The sequence below is a fragment of the Aplysia californica genome, unplaced genomic scaffold, assembly GCF_000002075.1.
Source record: "Aplysia californica isolate F4 #8 unplaced genomic scaffold, AplCal3.0 scaffold01001, whole genome shotgun sequence".
Taxonomy (NCBI): domain Eukaryota; kingdom Metazoa; phylum Mollusca; class Gastropoda; order Aplysiida; family Aplysiidae; genus Aplysia; species Aplysia californica.
In genome coordinates, this window is record NW_004798271.1 from 162,258 (window position 1) to 178,940 (window position 16,683).

Here is a 16,683-nt window from a genome sequence, read left to right on the forward strand (position 1 = left end):
TGGCTGTTTTTATGATGATGTGCTTTTCCTTTCTTAAACTAATAATTCGCTTATATTAATTATATTTTAAATCCATCCCACTATTCAGTCTTTTTTATCCATGTTAATGTTGAACAAAATGTTTAATTAATGAATTCTTTTGCCCTCTCAGTGCTTTCTTATTAAACAATCAATATGTGTGTGCTGTCCGATGAGAGAACTCTTGTTGTTAAGCACAAGCCTATGAGGCTATACAAAAGTTATTGAGTCTTTGGGTCTGTGCTTGTTGTCGTTTGAGAAAAAACAAGAATTGATTATACCGTACAGTACTATACTATTTCCACGGGTTTTCGAGAAAACTTCATTGATTTACTATACTCTTTCTACGAGTTTTTCAGAAAACTTCTGGGTTGCTGTTGTTTGTTTTTTTTTGGGGGGGGGGGGGTATTTTGGCATTCATGGTCCCTATGTGTAAGCTGCGTTCCAAGGAAGCTTAGTTGTTCTTACCTTGGCGAGCTTTGCATATTTGCACGGTATGAAAGGGAACATACATGACGTGTATTTTTGTAACTTGTGAGCCAGGCCAGATCCCAGCATGTCCATCGTATCCTCAGTCAGCTCAGGGGGGAGAAGCTGTTTTCCAGGCTCAAAGTTCTTTCTTCCCCCCTCCAGGGCTGTGCCACTGACTGAAGTTGTCTGTAGGCCATTTCCAAAGGGGGGATATTAACATGTTCTTATGCACAGTAGAATTGTAAGGGCTGATTTATCAATGTCATGCTCATACTGTGCCGAAACAACATAGTATAGGGGGAACTGCTGCTTTTTCTTTCTTCATCGTATCGTCATTTTTCCTCTACGTCTTTTATATATATGTTTGTCACTTTCTTGTGAACTGCTATTTCCTTGATAGTCGAAGCAGACTTTTTGCTGTTGAGGCTAGAGAGGTGTGCAGAGTAAGCCTGATTCCACGTTTGGACTTCTCTATTGACATCCACCCCTTGGCGTTCATATAACCTTATGCAGTTGCGAGCGCCGTAAAACCTTACTAAAACTAAACGAAAGTTCCCTCAATTCATTCGCCAGTATAGAGCCAACTCGTTTTCTCTCCCAAAGATTTTGTAACTGCAATAACGCATGCTCTCGAGTCAGTATCCCACAAAGAACTGTGTTTTCCCTTAAATTAATGTTGCCGTGTTGATCTTTGTTACAGCTCACTTATAAATGTTTGTACATGTTGTATCTAGTTCATAAGTGGATGATCAAAATTCGTTTTCTTTATATATTTATTATGCTTGTTATTAGAATTTTACTGATTACTTCTATTTTTGTCAAATTAATGTTGTCGATCCAAAGTCCACCTGTCAGAAGTGCCAAATATGTCTTTGATCAATCAATGTTTGGGGGGGTTTTTTCAGCTCTCTCGGCGTTGCTGGTGGATTCGTTGGATGATATTTTTTGTCTGTGCTGGGCCTGGGGCTTGATGAATTGTATATTTGTGTGTGTGCCTAAAGAAAGGTGGGCCTACCTAAAGTCGGATTTTGACCATTTTGAGTTAAGGTTTGTACCTTATAGGATATTCAATGCTGAACACAGGGGTCTTTGAATTTTTTAGATATCTCTAGTAGTTTTTGAGTTGAAAGATTTGCACATTTTGCGATGTAGAGTATAAAGATAACATTTTGAGAAAATGAGCTTTTAAGTTTAACAGATGTGAGAACACATACAAACTTGTAAAAAAACGATTTTTTAAATGTATTTATTCATGGAAAATTCATGTCCAATTTGGCATTCAGGTGACATCAATATCATGAATGGAATTCAGTGGTAAAACATAGCAGGGAAGAGAAAACGTGCTTCAAGAATAGATTTTAACACCTTTTAAAAGCAGTTCCGTCATTTGTATATATTATGACCTACCCTCAAAATAAATAAAAATAAAATATTTTGACGTCAAATCAATGAAAACACTTGGAGCACATTGTAAAAAAAATGGTGGATCTATCATTTTTTTTATGGACACCCATTTTGGTCAAAAAAGTGATTTTTGTCATTATCAGCCTGTAGCTCGAAACCGTCTGGGGCGACTTTTGGTAATGTACCTTTCTCTAGGCGTGCTCACATTTTGTCGCCAGTACCGGTAGTCCCGAATTTCCCAGGACTGTCCCAGGTTTGATATTCAGGGATTTGAGAGACGTATCACATTTTATTATTATGTTACAGCAAAACCAGTCCCACTGAATGTAGTTTTCTTTGTTGTTTTGTAATCTGATGTTATTTTTATGTATGTTGGGTTTTGAAAAAGTTGGCAAGGGTGTGTCATTGTCATAACGCAATTGCCTCAGTCGATCTTTTTCTGAAAATTTTGTGAAATACAGTGCTTATTTAATAATAATATAATAAAAATAATAATGATAAAGATAATAATAATAATAATGATAATAATGATAATAATAATGATAATAATAATATTGATAATATTAAAAGCTTGTTCATTAATGTCTGACAATGACATGAAATTAGATCCTGCTAAACAGATTATCAGAAAAAATGCAAGTATGTTTACCTCACCAATAACTAGAAACCCCGAAGAAAAATGTATTTGGGCAGTTGTGTTATGACTGGGATGGTTTGAGTTTGATGCGTTGTTTTTTAAAATTAAAATGTTTCTTCCTTACCATGTTGATCCTGCTTTCTGATCCTAATATGTAGCCTACATATGTATTTTGGCATTTCATGAAAAGTGACACGCATAATGCACAGATGGTGACCTTTCTGAAAAAATGTTCATAAGCAGTGATACAGCCATTCATTGTTTTCTCTTTTTTGTAACATGCAACTTTCATCTTCCAGAAAAAAATGAAGAATGACTTTTTATCATAGCTTAGATTTTCCTTCAGCATGTCATCCGAAAGTCCCTGCGTTACATGTGTCACTTTTCATGGAATGACTTTTTTATTATATATAATATTTTGTGCATATCATTTTGGGTCGTCTTATCGACATTTGTTAAAGGTTTTGGTGAACTGACTGGTGTTGTAGTGTTGCAGTAAGGTGCTTCACTGTCGCACGCAGAAGACGCAAGTTCAATTCCGGAGTGGGGAGAATATTTACTGTCGAATATCTTGGTTTTTCTGATGGGATGTTGTATCCTTGTCTCTGATTCTCTGCCTAGGCTGGCCCTGACAGGCAGGGTCGGAAGCCGACCTCCTAAATGATCTAAATTGTGTCGATGGGAGCGTAAATACACACTTTCATTTGATTTTTTAAAAAATAATAATAATAATTTTGGCAAGCTTTACGAATAAAGTAGTTTGAGGTCGGTTTGCGAAGGTGGGTGGTAACACTAACAGTAACAGTGGTGCTGAAGGCACTAATAATAATGATAATGATTATAATAATAATAATAAATAGCATTTGTATAGCGCGTATCCCCCCTCGACTGCAAGCTTTATGAGGTTTACACTCTGTAATATTATTACCCCAGCAGACCATAGAACACTCAGTAACATTCTCAGCTTCCCGGGAAGCATACAGTGCAAGCAGCTGATTAAGTGCTCGTAGAATAACAAACTGACAAGGTCTTTCACTGTCCATAGCCGGGTACCCATTCTCTCCTGGATTCGTTTAAAGTGTCTTTCCCAAGTACACAAAGTTGGGTCCCTGACGGGATTTGAACCCACGACCTTATTGTTGCGAGTCTTACAGCCTAACCACTAGGCCACCGACACCACACAAGGCTGGCAGACTCTGTCACTGGCCAAGAGTGCAGCTGTTGTCAAGTTTGTTCCGAACAAAAGAACTTGAAATAGCCTTGTGAAATAGTCTTCTTCCCCCACCCCGATCACAAAGTGAAATTGAAAGCGACAGTGTCAGTGCAAACATGTTTACGTTCACATTGACTCAGTGCAGATCAATTTGGAGGTGGGTCTTTTTTTAATTTTCAACCTTGCCAATGGGTGGCTGGCAGGTGCACTCTGTCAGATTGTTACTGTTACTGTTACCCCTTGAATAACTTGCTGGCATCGTGTCCAAAATGTTTCAGTGTAACGTGCTGGCTGTATTTCTTCCCTGTAGTGTATAGATATTAAATAAAGTGATGACAAAAAACAAATTGAGTGTGAAATGAAACTTTGTTACATTGTGTTGAGGTTCGTTTTGTTTGGGGTTTTTTGTTGTTTTTTTATAAAGCCAAATTCAGCTGACAGTTGGAGGACGCCTCTGGTAAGCTCTATTTGTGAGGCAGCGTGGTGGAATCAGGCTCTCGTCAATTTTTGGGCCTGTAGAGTTATCGGTATCATCTTAAAGCTTGTACAATTGTCTTTATTTGGATGAAAAAATATCCATTTGTCTTGAATACAAGTAAGTCGAGATATTTGCGAATGAAGGAGGTGGGGGTCACTTGTTTTCAGGGGTAAAATTAGCGAGAAAACGGCCGCCAAAGATTAGTTATTTCCATAGCTTAAGAGTCCGTGGTAACTGAAAATTTACAATATCAACGTTTTTCAAAAAAATCCACCCAGAAATGAGTTCTTTAATGGGCTTGAAAAGTGTTGGGCCAAAAAACAAAAATTTGATAAAAGTTCACATACCTTCGGAAAAATGCAAGTTTCTTCACTTTGCTTATTTTGACGAGAGCCTGATTCCACCACGCTGCCTCACATTTTTCCTTTCTTCCCTGCCGTTTGTGTCTGCACTTGCTTTCTCCTAGTACCCAAAGACTGTCTATTCCCAAAGGGGGGATACTAACACGTTCTTATGCACTGTAGAATTGTAAACGGGCTGACTTATCAATGTCATGCTCATACTGGGCTAAAACAACATAGGGGGGACTGCTGCTTTTTCTTTCCTCATCATTTCTATCGTCATTTATCCTCTACTTCTTTTGTATGTTTGTCACTCTTTTGTGACCTGCTATTTCCGGGGTGCCTTGGTAGTCGAAGCAAATTTTGCGCGGTTGAAGCTAGAGAGGTGAGCAGAGTAAGCCTGATTCCCTGTAAGGACTTCTCTGTTGACATCCACCCCTTGGCGTTCATATAACCTTATGCAGTTATGAGCGCCGTAAAACTTCACTAAAACATAACAGCTCGGTCCAACGTTGTGTCCTTGAGAAAGGCACTTTTCACAAATTTCCCATTTTGCTCGGTCCTTTCGGAGATGGACGTTAAACTCGGAGGCCCCGCCTTTTGAAGGACATAATAGTGTTGATTGGGGCGTTAAACTTATACAATTTCACAATTGTTTCACTTTCGGCACTTATAATTATAATGTAATTGCGTTGCAAGTGTCGTAAAACACGTACTAAAACAAAAATGAACAAACTCAAGCCTCAAACTAGATAGTAGATAATCTCTCTCTCTCTCTCTCTCTCTCTCTCTCTCTCTCTCTCTCTCTCTCTCTCTCTCTCTCTCTCTCTCTCTCTCTCTCTCTCTCTCTCTCTCTCTGTGTGTGTATGCACGTACATGTGTGTTCAGCACGTATGCGTACTTTTTTGTGTGTATAAAAAGAGAGAGAGAGGGAGGGGGGAGAGAGAGAAGCGCCCCCCGGGATCCCGTCGTCCAAAGCCATATATCGCGCAGTGCTTCGTGTCGGTTTTATCGTTAATAGTTCTTTTTAATCTGTTATTATGGGGGGGGGGGGGGGGGGTTACTTCTGACTTCTGTTGCCGTGGTAATTGAAGGCTGGGTGGTTGGAGGACGCCATTAGTAGATCCTACTTCTTTTCTTCCCCTCTGGCTGCTGATTTTGTCTTTCTATCATGGTTTTATCCCGCACTACATGCCTGGTGCGAGGTGGTAAATATACCAAATAGTTTTGTTTTCGTTTTAGTAGAGGTTTTATGGCGCTCGCAACTGCATAAGGTCATGTGAGCGCCAGAAGATTAGAGGTGTTACAAGAAAGTAACAAACATAAAAAAGAAGGAGGGGAGATAAGGACGATAGATGTTTGATAGGAAGAAGAAGCAAACCACACCAAATAGTTAAGCGCCTCGCCTGGTTTTGGCATTAGTGTGGTGAATGTGCTTCTTCTTCACTCAAACTCATACTAGTGCTCGGATGAGACAAGACTGAGCACTGATGTTGTCTGTTCGGATCAAGGAAATAACAAAATGTATGATAATACAAATGTAATGGAAATTAGCCTGGCACCTAGTCTCTAGAATGCTATAGCGCCGCGCAATACTAGAATTTTATTATTTCTCAACTGACTGACCAAAAGAAAGAAATTAAATTATGCACATTGTGAGACCATTATTATTACAATGTATAATAACACATAAACATGCGCGCGTGCGCACACACACACACACGTAAACACACTTTCTCTCTTTCGATCGATCTCTCTCTCACTCTCTCTCTCTCTCTCTCTCTCACACACACACACACACACACACACACACACACACACACACACACACACACGTACACACATACACAACTCCCAGACAGTACCATTATAGAGAACTACGTGGGTTGTCTCGGCAGATTTCTAGATGTCCTGTTAGTTGGGAGGAATTTTCTTCAAAAGCAATCAATGAACTAGATCTGTGTGCGATTGAGGCTTCTTGGAAATTCAGGGATTGATTAAAGCTGCAATGTTGCTTCCATGCCTGTCGAGAGAAAAAGAGACAAAGGCGAGAGACAAAGATGCCACTGGCGTATGATGAAGATGGACATATGCCACATGCCCATTGACCTGGAAAAAGACGAGAGAGACAGTTCTACCGAATATTTTCTACTATTCTAGGCCTAGTAGAGAAACTTTGGTTCAACAGAGACTGAGAGGCGACTGGGGTCCATTGCCAATTAATTACCAACATGCCCCCAAGCCTAGGCTTCCTAGCCCCAAGCCCAAAGGTGTCCACACAGGTCAACACTTTTCCGGCTCTCAACACTTCTACTAAATTGTAGGCCTACCGCAAAACATTTTCAGCAAGGTATTATAATATCTTGAAATCTTGGTAGAGTACTAGTCTAAATAAAGTCTTTTAAAATATAAAATACATGTATAAATATTCAGCACCTTTTGTATCTGAACTTTTCGTGTCATTTAACTTTTTTTTTGTTTACTGGTTCGTTCGTAGCACTTTTTGATGTTCAGGAAAAGATCAAGCACTTTGTCACTTCCGCTTTTATGTTGGCTGCTTTTTTGCGAAATAGACGAGGATAATAACAAAACCGGTGTTCCACGTCGTGTCCTGTCCACGTCTGTGCGATATTGTAAAAGGTATTCGTGTTTATAAATCTAAGGTAGGGGTTAATGAATTGTTTGTGTCACTGAATAAAAGTCTATTTATTCATGGTTGTGGATAAATTTAGAGTTGAGCCCGGGCGAACCATTCTTGACTGTCTCGAGTCTCGACGATGAACTTGACTTGGAAGTAACTGTCAAACTCAACAAACTGATGTTATTAGTTCTGCGTCTCTCTCTTTATCATGATGTGTCGACTAAACAATACCTTAATGATGTCAATGTCCGTTATTCTGTGTGATATTAAAGAAAGTTGGGAACTTGGTTAAGTTTTCCTATGTCATACAAACATGGTCTATGGCCTCTTTTCTGTCTCAGTCTCAACATAGATTCTGACTCACTCCCTGACTCTTGTCAGTGTCACCTGATCTGTGTCAATATTGTTATTGTCAATTCCTACAATACATTGTCAGTTTATATTAGTAATAGTAAAATCATTCTGGAGAAACAGCTCTTTACCAGCAATGAGTTAGCCCTAGTCTAGTATAGTTGACTAGATCTAAATCTAGATGAATGAGTGAATGCCTCCTTTTCATCAGTCACAAGACAAAATTAATGTAAAACAATGGCAAATGAGTTCCTTTTTGTATGAAAACTTGTGTCTACACAGCAGCTATATGGCATGGCTCTGGACAGTTGATTTAATCTTTTTTTACCTCCATTTCCAGCGCCTTGTGACCCTTTCTATGTTCCCCAGTCCTTGCCTCTGCCTTGCTCAACTTGCTCCTTCAGGAGGACTTCCGTAACGAGCGACCGCTATGAGACAGTAGAATATAGGCGTAGGGTTAGGTCTCTTCTTTATTGTGTTTGTTGGGGTGGTCGCTCATTACGGAAGTCCTTCTGCTCCTCCTATTAATTTTTTAAAAACTGGGCCTGATTAATTAGTAATTTAATATTTAATCATACAGCTTTACTTTAACTTTACCCACACTCCATGATCCTTGCTGGGTGGGATGGATCACTTTGCGTTGCTTCTCTTAGATGCTCAAGGCTATACAATTAACGAAGTGGCTAGCCGTACAAGTACGGCTAGACTGCCAGTCTAGCCGTACTTAGATCTAGGTTTGGCCCTATCGACTCAAGCCTGTTTAGTAGGTCTCATTAGATCTAGATCTAGTAATTATTCAGGTTCAAATACATGCAAGTCAGTAAGGCATCTTTTGGTTTTATCTGAAATACAAATACTTATAGGCATTGCAAACTAAAAATTTCATTTATAATTCAGCCATCAATATTAAGTACGGCTAGCCTGACAGTCTAGCCGTCCTTAAGTACGGCTAGCCTGGCTGTCTACCCGTACTTAAGTACGGCTAGACTGCCAGTCTAGCCGTACTTATCTTAGGCCCTATTGACATTAGAAAACAGGAGGTTTAAAATACATGCACTGTCATTAAGGCACCTGGTTTCGTCTCAAATGCAAATACTTTAGGTACTGCACACTAAAAATGTATATTTACAATTCAGTAGGCCTATTTTTTGTAAATGGTCAGTCTAGCCATCATATTAAGTACGGCTAGCCTCTTCCTACAATTAATTGTTTTTACGTACACAGACAGAGACAGATTGTGTCATTAAGTACGGCTAGCCTCTTCCTACAATTAATTGTTTTTACGTACACAGAGACAGATTGTGAGAGTCAATGACTTTTGTTCCTTTGTTACTTTGTATTTGTTGCAGAACACAGTTTTACTACTCCACAAAGTTAGAACGACATTATAAAAGGATATAAGCGAAAACTCTTACCGTGGTTGATGAGTATTTAATTTCAATAAAAGTAGTACATTGTATTTTCCTGCACAAGTGAGTAGACCAAGGCTCTGTCCCCTACTCTCTCTCGTCCGATTGTCCCACTGAAAGCCGTGATTGACTGATACACTTCTCGTGAACTATTCTATGCGGGATCCCCTCACCGCTCGAGATCTCCGTGTTCCTCCGCTCGAGAACCCACGCCCCGAGCATATCTCGTTACTTGTGTCCACAACAGTATTATAGTTATAATGCTGAGTGACAAGTAGTCTTTTTCTCTAGAGATTTAATGATTTAGCCTTGTAAGGGAGTTGGAACATTCTACTTCTAGGTCACATGCCTTTTGTCATCTTTTAGTCACCTCCTGATGGTTGATGGAAAAGAATATTGGAAGGGGGAGAGGGGTGTTGATAAATTTGAGAACAGTGTGCAGTCTGTTGGAACCTTCAAACAGGCTATGTTTTGCAACTTTACATTATATTCCCAATTGTACACCAATAATTCATACGTCGTTAAAGTGAGACTGCGCTGAAACTGATTATTCTGGTGAAGTTTTTCTAAACATTGCCTGTTCTTCGGTTATAATGGGTGTTTGGGTTGTTATATTAGGTGTGCTTTCTTCAATTCATAATTTACTTTTAGCTCTTTATCAAAGGTCATAAATTGGCAAGCAATTGGCACTGTAGTTTTAGGGAGGAAAGAACTCAGGAAAAGAATATAATAGAAAATATATGCTGAGACAGGAATTTAGCCAGAAATGGCCTTTTTATTTCATCGGTATCCCCTCCCCCCCCCTTCTTTCAGCTTTCTTTCTTTCTCCCCCCCCCCCCTCTCTCTCTTTCTTCCCCTTCTCTTCTCTCTGTGTGTGTGGCTTATTTCCATATATCTATAGCGACTCCCCCTCTCTTTTTCCTTGCCCTTCCTTTTTTTCTGATTGTATGTTCACAACTTCTATATAACTGTGTACAAACAAATCCAGTACTTTTTCCCTTCTTTCTCTTCAGCAGCCATGCAGAATTCTGGCAGTCCACAGTTAGACCTGACGGGTAAACTCATCATCAAGGTGGCCTTGGGGGAGGATATCCGCCGAATTCCCATCCACAATGAGGAGATTACGTACGATGAGCTGGTGCTGATGATGCAGCGAGTGTATCGGGGGAAGCTCAGCACCAATGACGAGATCACCATCAAATATAAGGATGAAGGTGGGCCAATGTTGTGTGTGTGTGTCTCTGTTATAATGTGTTTGTTAGTGTGTTGCGGCTGTGAGTATCTATAATATCATGTGGCAATGTTGTGTGTGGGTCTTGTGGCCCATTGTGTATCTTTTTAAAGATCTTTTTGCGTCTATGTGTAGTGTAAGTCTGTATGTTTTTGGAAGGGGGGGGGGGGGCAATTTTCTAATAATTGTCTCTATTTACAGTGCTGTTGTGTTGCTGTTGTTTAATATCTGTGGCTTTGTTCTGGCAGTCTGTGTAGCAGGTGTGCCTAACCTCTTCACTGCTGAAAAGTTTCCATCAACATCTGCACTGACAAGATACAATGTTAGTTCAAGGAATATTTAAACACAGAGCATTGTTTCAGAATAAGCCAAATCACAAGCTGTAACTACACCAAGTAAAACTTCTTTTGTTAACCTGATGAAACAATATAAGTGGAGAATACAAGACAGAACATACGTCTACTCAGCAGTGAACAGGTTAATGATAATGATCAGATTACACTACTGTACCACCATCACTTTATGATGAGAAAATGGCTGGCAAAAGGTATTTCAGGTTTCAAAATGTTTAATTTTGTCTCAAAATGTTTTGTGCTTGAAATTTTGATCAGACTCAATTATGTTGTTAACAGCCTGTTCCTGTGAATGTTTGGTTTAATTTCTGCTGTTCCGTGTTTTTCAGACGGTGACCTCATTACCATATTTGACAGCTCTGACCTGACTTTTGCCATTCAGTGTAGCCGGATTCTGAAAATTACTTTGTTCGGTAAGTGTGTCTGGTTTGATGAGTGAGGAGTAAGTGTGTCTGGTTTGATGGGTGAGGAGTAAATGTGTCTGGTTTGATGGGTGAGGAGTAAATGTGTCTGGTTTGATGAGTGAGGAGTAAGTGTGTCTGGTTTGTTGAGTGAGGAGTAAGTGTGTCAGCCTACAGTGAGTGAGGGGTAAATGTGACTAAATATGTTGTGTAAGTGCCAAGTTATCATTTTGTCGGCCATCATTCATTCCTCTTCTCTTCATCCTGTTTTTCTTCATCAATTCATTTACGCTTCAGCTTCTTACTGAAGAAAGTTATTTTGCAAGCACTTGGCTCTGTAGAATTACATGTATTACCTGTCCTGGGCAACAACGTCATTGCGCTCCGGACAGGTCCATAAGTGCTCAGTTCCTCTCCGCCCCAAAGCCCGCAAGGTATCCATACTGATTGTTCCAGTGGCTGTCTGATTATGGCGACGTCTTTCCTTTCCAGATAATCGTTCCTTCTTCCTTCTCCCCTCTCTATCCCCATTTCCTGCATTCTAATGATTGCGTATTAGGGAGGAACTGATGAAAGGGAAGATGGATACACATAGCTTCCAACCAGTGCATAAAAAACGTACTTAATACAGTAGTCTCCGCCTAAGATCCCGGTGCTCGAGTGCAAGGAAATGCGGGATCTTTGGTGAACCGGGATCTTAACCGACAAACCCAGGGAAGAACCTATGGTGATCCATGTTAAGGCTCACAATAGGTAAAATGGTCTCCCTACTCTCGAAAATGAACTGACGTGACTGCTTGGTGAGTTTATGACGTATGGCGAGCAAAGAGTGGTTAACCTTGGTGAACTATCACAGTGCATAGTGGGATGAGGCGTACGTACCATTTTCACTTATTATCCTATCATGAGTCTCAAGATCTACGCGTATCCAGTTGCCCCTCCCCCTTACCTGTCGAAAATTTATAGCTTTCCTTCTCTGACCGAGTCCCCCCCCCCCTCCCCCAACCGCCTTTGTCGTTAAACACCATTACATTGTGAACACACCAATTAAAATTCAGTCTGTCTCGCAAATTCGGGAGTAGAGGCAACTTCTGCAATGGTTAGGGAAGAGTTCACAGTTCAATGTGATCCCGCCTGGAGCGAACGTGTAGGCCCTTCCCACCCAGCGAGTGATGTAAGTTTAGGGGGAGAGCTCAGGTGTGAGTGCGATGCGTGGGGAAAACAAACGCGTCGGTCAGTTCACATTCCAGTGTGATCCAGTCTGGGGCAAACATTGTATCGCTTCATCGAGTTTAACAACGTGTATGTGATCACATTCAGGAGTGGCTGATCTTTGACGCAACGGACAGTTTATTGATCTCAACTTTTCACTCTTGGTTGATCAGCTGTGCCCGCCGAGTTTTTGTTCCGCAAATTATGAACTGAAGTGCGGGATCTTAGCCGAAGGTAGACCATCAGAGTGGGATCTTAGGGGTGACTTTTGTATAGTAAAAATTCTGTTTTCTTAAAACAGCGGGATCTTAACCGAACCGGGATCGTAAGCGGTGGGATTTTAGGCGGAGACTACTCTGTGTTTTTTAGGGTCTTAGTAGTGAAGTCCATTTTCATGTAGGAAATTATGTATTCTCAGTATTCTAGTATTGCCCCCCATGGACTTGCAGATACTTAAGGAAAAAAAATGAACTTCAGTGACTGGATTTCAGAATCTGAATGAAAACAAACCCCAAAAGTCTGTTCGAGAGATCTTTTTTCTGAAATTCTACTTTTAATATATAGCTTGAATTTATTGAATGCAGAAAAGTGTGTGTGGAGGGTTCGAAGGGGGAGTTACTTGGTCAGTGCCTATCATCATTTATGGGAAGGGTCTGTGTTTCGGTTTTGAAAAATTTGGCAGCAATAGATGTTTTGCTTGTGTTGTGTTCCAGTGGGAGGAGCCTCCAAGTCTCTCCTCGAGCCGACCGAGGCGGCCACGATACGTAGGGAGCTACAGGAAGTGCGGGATCGCGTCATCGGGCTGTTGGACAAGCTGGGACCCTCCACGGCAGCGCTGGTGGCTGGGACACAGGCCTTGAACATCGCCGACGGGATCGCTGGGAAAGGTAACTCCTGTCTCTCTCTCTCACCTGCAAGCTTTGTTTCAGTCCTTATACATGAAGATGCCATTATCCCACTGATGTTTCTGTTGTTTTCGCTGAAAATAGAACCAAGGGTCTTCAGTCTTCAGGGGATTGTTTCCCAGAAAAAAGGATGTGGGTGGTTTGCGGGTGCAGTGGTGTGGTTTGCTTCTTCTTTCCTATCAAACGTCTATCGTCTTTATCTCCCCTCCTTTTTTGTTTTTGTTACACTCTTGTAACACCTCTAGTCTTCGGCACTTTATATATGACCTTATTGTGTTGCGAGTGCTGTGAAACACTTACTAACACTATAACTTACACGGATATGTTTTTTCCCCGATATATTTGTTAGTTCTGCTGAAAATATTATAACAAAGGGTCGTCAGGGTATTTTGTTTTCCAGAAAAAAGAATGTCAACAACAGTTATTATTCTCAGCGTTTGTTGTCTGTTTGACCCCAATGTAGTTTTGTCGATGAACTGTCATTTTGTTTACAAAGGCAACTTTTTGTAAATATTCTGTTATTATTTTCACCAAATCCCAGTGGAATCCCTGTTAGTTGAGGATACACATAGTGGAATCAGCAGGACTTGGAAATCTGTATGTTATGTACAAATTTTATTATGTATGTCTTTTCGACACAAAGAATATACACATGTATAAGAAAAAATCCAGGACCCGAATCTTTCTGCTATATGTGTGTTTTGCTGTGTTCGTGCTTGAATGTGTATACTAAACACAAGCTGTTCCTTGACCTACAGGTGACTCTGCCAGAAAGGCGACCCCTCCGATCGTCAACAACTCGCGGCCGCTGATTGCCGGAGGTGGCAAAGAGTTTGACCCCTTGACCTCTCAGAAGTCCGTGGAGGAGTCCACTCAGAACAAGGTCATGGCTTCCTTCGGAATGGACGGGAATGGTGAGGTTTTTTTTGGTCTCTCTATCTCTGTCCATCTTTATCTGTCTTTCTCTGTCTCTGTCCATCTCTACTGCTGTTTGTATCTATCTGTCTTCCTTTTTTTCCCGGCTCCTGATAACTGTAATTGTATCAACATGCTACTGTTACATGAATACCAGACTGAGTAGTTTCTTGACAATTTTTTTTCATCTGTTCTTAGACTTTTTAGAAGTACAAATTTTTCCGGATAGAACCTGAAATCTGGATTGCTAGAATCATCCAAATATTGCTTTACGTATCAAAGTAGTCTTGTCCCATTCGTGATATTTTCTCTTACCGTCATTCAACATTGTAGCATGTCAAAATTTTAGAAAAATGAAAATCAAGAATGTTGTAGATTTTATCGATTGGTTCTAGTCTCATTCCTCTTCTGAAAATAATAATGAAGTTTTAGATGAAAAAAAATCTTATGTTAAAGTACTGTCCTGAGTGAAATGTAACCATGTTCTGACAAGTTTGCTGACTGTTTGTGCCAGTATCATCGACGTCGCAGTACGACCGCGCGGCCACCCCAGACAGTATCTCCAGTGTAGGATCCTCCGCCAGTAACCAAGTCCGGGCCCAGCAACAGACCCCACAGCCACAACAGGTGAAAAACAAAACCCAGTTCTTCTCCCCTCCCCCACCTACACGCACCCTCCCCTCCTCGTTCCATAGTCTTCCTTTACTCCTCCCCCACTCCGTCCTTATTCCTCCCCCACTCCCTGCTCCATAGCCACAGTAGGTGAAACGAGAACAGGCCCCCCCCCCCCACACACACACACACATGCTTGCACACACACACACACACACACACACACACACATACACACATACACAACTCCCAGACAGTACCATTATAGAGAACTACGTGGGTTGTCTCGGCAGATTTCTAGATGTCCTGTTAGTTGGGAGGAATTTTCTTCAAAAGCAATCAATGAACTAGATCTGTGTGCGATTGAGGCTTCTTGGAAATTCAGGGATTGATTAAAGCTGCAATGTTGCTTCCATGCCTGTCGAGAGAAAAAGAGACAAAGGCGAGAGACAAAGATGCCACTGGCGTATGATGAAGATGGACATATGCCACATGCCCATTGACCTGGAAAAAGACGAGAGAGACAGTTCTACCGAATATTTTCTACTATTCTAGGCCTAGTAGAGAAACTTTGGTTCAACAGAGACTGAGAGGCGACTGGGGTCCATTGCCAATTAATTACCAACATGCCCCCAAGCCTAGGCTTCCTAGCCCCAAGCCCAAAGGTGTCCACACAGGTCAACACTTTTCCGGCTCTCAACACTTCTACTAAATTGTAGGCCTACCGCAAAACATTTTCAGCAAGGTATTATAATATCTTGAAATCTTGGTAGAGTACTAGTCTAAATAAAGTCTTTTAAAATATAAAATACATGTATAAATATTCAGCACCTTTTGTATCTGAACTTTTCGTGTCATTTAACTTTTTTTTTGTTTACTGGTTCGTTCGTAGCACTTTTTGATGTTCAGGAAAAGATCAAGCACTTTGTCACTTCCGCTTTTATGTTGGCTGCTTTTTTGCGAAATAGACGAGGATAATAACAAAACCGGTGTTCCACGTCGTGTCCTGTCCACGTCTGTGCGATATTGTAAAAGGTATTCGTGTTTATAAATCTAAGGTAGGGGTTAATGAATTGTTTGTGTCACTGAATAAAAGTCTATTTATTCATGGTTGTGGATAAATTTAGAGTTGAGCCCGGGCGAACCATTCTTGACTGTCTCGAGTCTCGACGATGAACTTGACTTGGAAGTAACTGTCAAACTCAACAAACTGATGTTATTAGTTCTGCGTCTCTCTCTTTATCATGATGTGTCGACTAAACAATACCTTAATGATGTCAATGTCCGTTATTCTGTGTGATATTAAAGAAAGTTGGGAACTTGGTTAAGTTTTCCTATGTCATACAAACATGGTCTATGGCCTCTTTTCTGTCTCAGTCTCAACATAGATTCTGACTCACTCCCTGACTCTTGTCAGTGTCACCTGATCTGTGTCAATATTGTTATTGTCAATTCCTACAATACATTGTCAGTTTATATTAGTAATAGTAAAATCATTCTGGAGAAACAGCTCTTTACCAGCAATGAGTTAGCCCTAGTCTAGTATAGTTGACTAGATCTAAATCTAGATGAATGAGTGAATGCCTCCTTTTCATCAGTCACAAGACAAAATTAATGTAAAACAATGGCAAATGAGTTCCTTTTTGTATGAAAACTTGTGTCTACACAGCAGCTATATGGCATGGCTCTGGACAGTTGATTTAATCTTTTTTTACCTCCATTTCCAGCGCCTTGTGACCCTTTCTATGTTCCCCAGTCCTTGCCTCTGCCTTGCTCAACTTGCTCCTTCAGGAGGACTTCCGTAACGAGCGACCGCTATGAGACAGTAGAATATAGGCGTAGGGTTAGGTCTCTTCTTTATTGTGTTTGTTGGGGTGGTCGCTCATTACGGAAGTCCTTCTGCTCCTCCTATTAATTTTTTAAAAACTGGGCCTGATTAATTAGTAATTTAATATTTAATCATACAGCTTTACTTTAACTTTACCCACACTCCATGATCCTTGCTGGGTGGGATGGATCACTTTGCGTTGCTTCTCTTAGATGCTCAAGGCTATACAATTAACGAAGTGGCTAGCCGTACAAGTACGGCTA

The 16,683-nt window shown here is 40.6% G+C and overlaps 1 protein-coding gene across 1 annotated transcript in view; it reads left to right on the forward strand.

Moving 5' to 3' along the window:
* Positions 1-7,104: 7,104 nt before the first annotated feature.
* The window catches only part of LOC101850610 (protein TFG), a gene marked incomplete at its 3' end in the record, with an annotated part of 11,015 nt that continues 1,436 nt past the window's right edge, over positions 7,105-16,683 (forward strand). Inside the window, 6 exon segments of the mRNA XM_013089629.2 lie at positions 7,105-7,202; positions 9,977-10,177; positions 10,877-10,960; positions 12,874-13,047; positions 13,824-13,979; positions 14,495-14,607. Of these exon segments, the coding sequence (XP_012945083.2) occupies positions 9,982-10,177; positions 10,877-10,960; positions 12,874-13,047; positions 13,824-13,979; positions 14,495-14,607 (723 nt within the window).